Consider the following 2,778-nt stretch of genomic DNA (forward strand, 5'->3'; position numbering starts at 1 on the left):
AAGGAGATAAAGAGAAAGGAGGAAATAAAGAGTTGGATGATGGGGTTCATGCAGATGGAGAGAAAGGAGGAAGTAAGTTTCTTTGATTTTATAGCTAATTGAAAGAATTTAAAGACCAACTGAAAAATGTGATGCTCTAAAGGAAATAATATCTTATAAATAGCAACTGAAATACTGTTTCAGTTTGTAACAATATGAAAACGAACTGAAAAATTAATAGGGCTAACTGAAGTACTATAAAGACTAGCTGAAAAATAAAAAAATATGGTTACAAAAGATGATGATTTATACTACAAGAAATGTAAGGAAGCTATTTCTTCATGGGTGAAATCATTTCCAGGGAATGATATTCGAGAAGCTGAACTGGTTAGTTGTATTATGTTAACCATTTTTTTATTTGTTTTGATTTCACTTAGTATTATTTTATGTTTTATTTAGTGTATGTTTGTTGTCAGTTAGTGTATGTTTCATGTCAGGTAGTATTAGTTTATGTTTCATTTAGTTTATGTTTTTTGTCAGTTAGTGTATGTTACTTGTCAGTTAGTATTAGTTTATGTTTCAGTTAGTGTATGTTAGTTGTCAGTTAGTACTAGTTTATGTTTCAGTTAGTGTATGTTTCTATGTCAGTTAGTGTATCTTTCTATTTCACTTAGTGTATGTTACTTGTCAGTTAGTCCTAGTTTATGTTTTCAGTTAGTGTATTTTATTCAGTTAGTTGTATATAAATGAGTTGGAGTAATTTACATTTCAGTCATTGTTTTCAATCTTTCAGTTAGTGTATGTTTTGTTTCAGCTAGTGTTTTTAGTATTTCATTTAGTTTTTTGTTCTCTGTCAGGTAGACTTATTGCTTTTGCATCTTATGTTTATCTTCCAGATTTTTGTTCCTGTTCACAAGGATGATCATTATACTGTCTTGGTGCTGAACAAGAAAGCTAAAAGGATTGAAAAATTGACAATCGTACAGACATGAAGGACATTGATAGATATAAGCATGAGGAATTTAACAGGTCTTACATACTTTGTACGTACCTTTTTATGAGCATTTGTATTTTTTTTTGTTCCATTTTATTACTTGTTTTTTAATTGTTGTTTACTTTTTGATCTTCAAATGCAGTGTCGTGCTTTTGATTCTTTTATGCAAGTTACTATGAGATGTCGTGATTTTGATCATCTCCACCATTGGCAAACATCAACTCTTTATTTCCCTTGGAGAAGCAAGGACAACAATTTTGATTGTGGTGTCTATGCAATCAAAACCATGGAGCTGTATGATGGTCAAAATACTAACCATTTTGCACTTGTTGACCTGAAAAGGGTATGATTACTTTATTGTTTTTAGGGAGTATTTTGCTTGTTAGATTTCTGTTTTTGAAAGTTTTTTAATAGAAAAGGGTATGATAGCCAGTTAGTGAAGGACTTGAAAGACTAGCTGAAAAACAAAGATGTCTAACTGAAGCACTATAAAGACTAGCTGAGAAATAATTAAGTCTAACTGAAGCACTGTAAAGACTAGCTGAGAAATAAACAAGTCTAACTGAAACACAATAAATACTAGCTGAAAAACAATCAAGTCTAACTGAAACACAATCATTACTAGCTGAAAGCATTATAAGGACTACCTGAAAAACAATGAAGCACTATAAAGACTAGTTGATGTTGTTGGTTGTTTTCAGTTAGTTTTATTTTTTAATTGTTACATTTCTGTTTTTGAAACTTTTTTAATAGTGTTGATTTTATTATTTTTCAGGCAGCCACCAAAAACCTTGAGCGGTGCAGGCTTGCGCTTCGTCTTGTGGACCATCCTTTAAACAAACTGAGAGAGAAAGTGAAGCATGACTGTTATGTTTGGTCTGCAAACAAACCTCAACTGATGGCAAGACAGAAGTTAAGGAAGGATAAAGAGGCTGTTCTAGATAAATTAGCATGTAATCGATCAAATATGACAAATAGAAAAGAAGCACACATTTTACGGCGAAGGAGGGATCATGAGGCGCAAGTAGAAGAGGTGTTGAATAATAATTTTGGAGACAAAGTGAAAATAGAGCAACTGTTGAAATTTCGTTATTCTTAGTTGCCAAACTGTTTTTTTTTTTTTATTTTTATTATAATGTACAGTAGAAATAGCACACCATTAATTTTTGTAATGTACAGTAGAAATAGCACACCATTAATTTTTGTAATGTACAGTAGAAATAGCACACAACTCATTTTATATTTTTTATCTTTATAATTGTACATTTACACTTACTTTGAATGGAATACATTTGTGTAAATGAAGTTGTTTGAAAATTAATTGGAAAAATACAATCACCAACTGAAAAATGAAAAATGTAACTCATAATAATAAGTGTATGACATATATTTGTAAATATAAATTTTAAGTCTAACTGAAGCACTGTAAATAGTAGCTGAAAAACAAACAAGTCTAACTGAAGGACAATAACGACTAGCTGAAAAATAAACAAGTCTAACTGAAGCTCTATAAACACTAGCTGAAAAATAAAGAACTCTAACTGAAGCACAATTAATACTAGCTGAAAAATAAATAAGTCTGACTGAAGGAAAATTAACACTAGCTGAAAAATACACATGCTAACTGAAGCCAAATTAATACAAGCTGAAAATTAAATAAGTCTAATGAAGCAAATTAACACTAGCTGAAAAATACACAAGTCTAACTGAAGCACAATTAATACAAGCTGAAAAATAAATAAGTCTAACTGAAGCACAATTAACACTAGCTGAAAAATACACAAGTCTAACTGAAGCAGTATAAA

The 2,778-nt window shown here is 30.4% G+C and overlaps 1 protein-coding gene across 1 annotated transcript; it reads left to right on the top strand.

Annotated features, from left to right (window-relative positions):
* Nucleotides 1-1,020: 1,020 nt before the first annotated feature.
* LOC130592093 (uncharacterized) lies at nucleotides 1,021-2,441 on the top strand. Its single transcript, XM_057396248.1, has 2 exons — nucleotides 1,021-1,316; nucleotides 1,749-2,441. Exons 1-2 carry the CDS (start codon nucleotides 1,110-1,112, stop codon nucleotides 2,070-2,072), a joined length of 531 nt encoding a protein of 176 aa, XP_057252231.1. The 5' UTR covers nucleotides 1,021-1,109; the 3' UTR covers nucleotides 2,073-2,441.
* Nucleotides 2,442-2,778: the final 337 nt, after the last annotated feature.

This window comes from Beta vulgaris, chromosome 7, assembly GCF_026745355.1.
Source record: "Beta vulgaris subsp. vulgaris cultivar EL10 chromosome 7, EL10.2, whole genome shotgun sequence".
NCBI classification, from domain to species: domain Eukaryota; kingdom Viridiplantae; phylum Streptophyta; class Magnoliopsida; order Caryophyllales; family Amaranthaceae; genus Beta; species Beta vulgaris.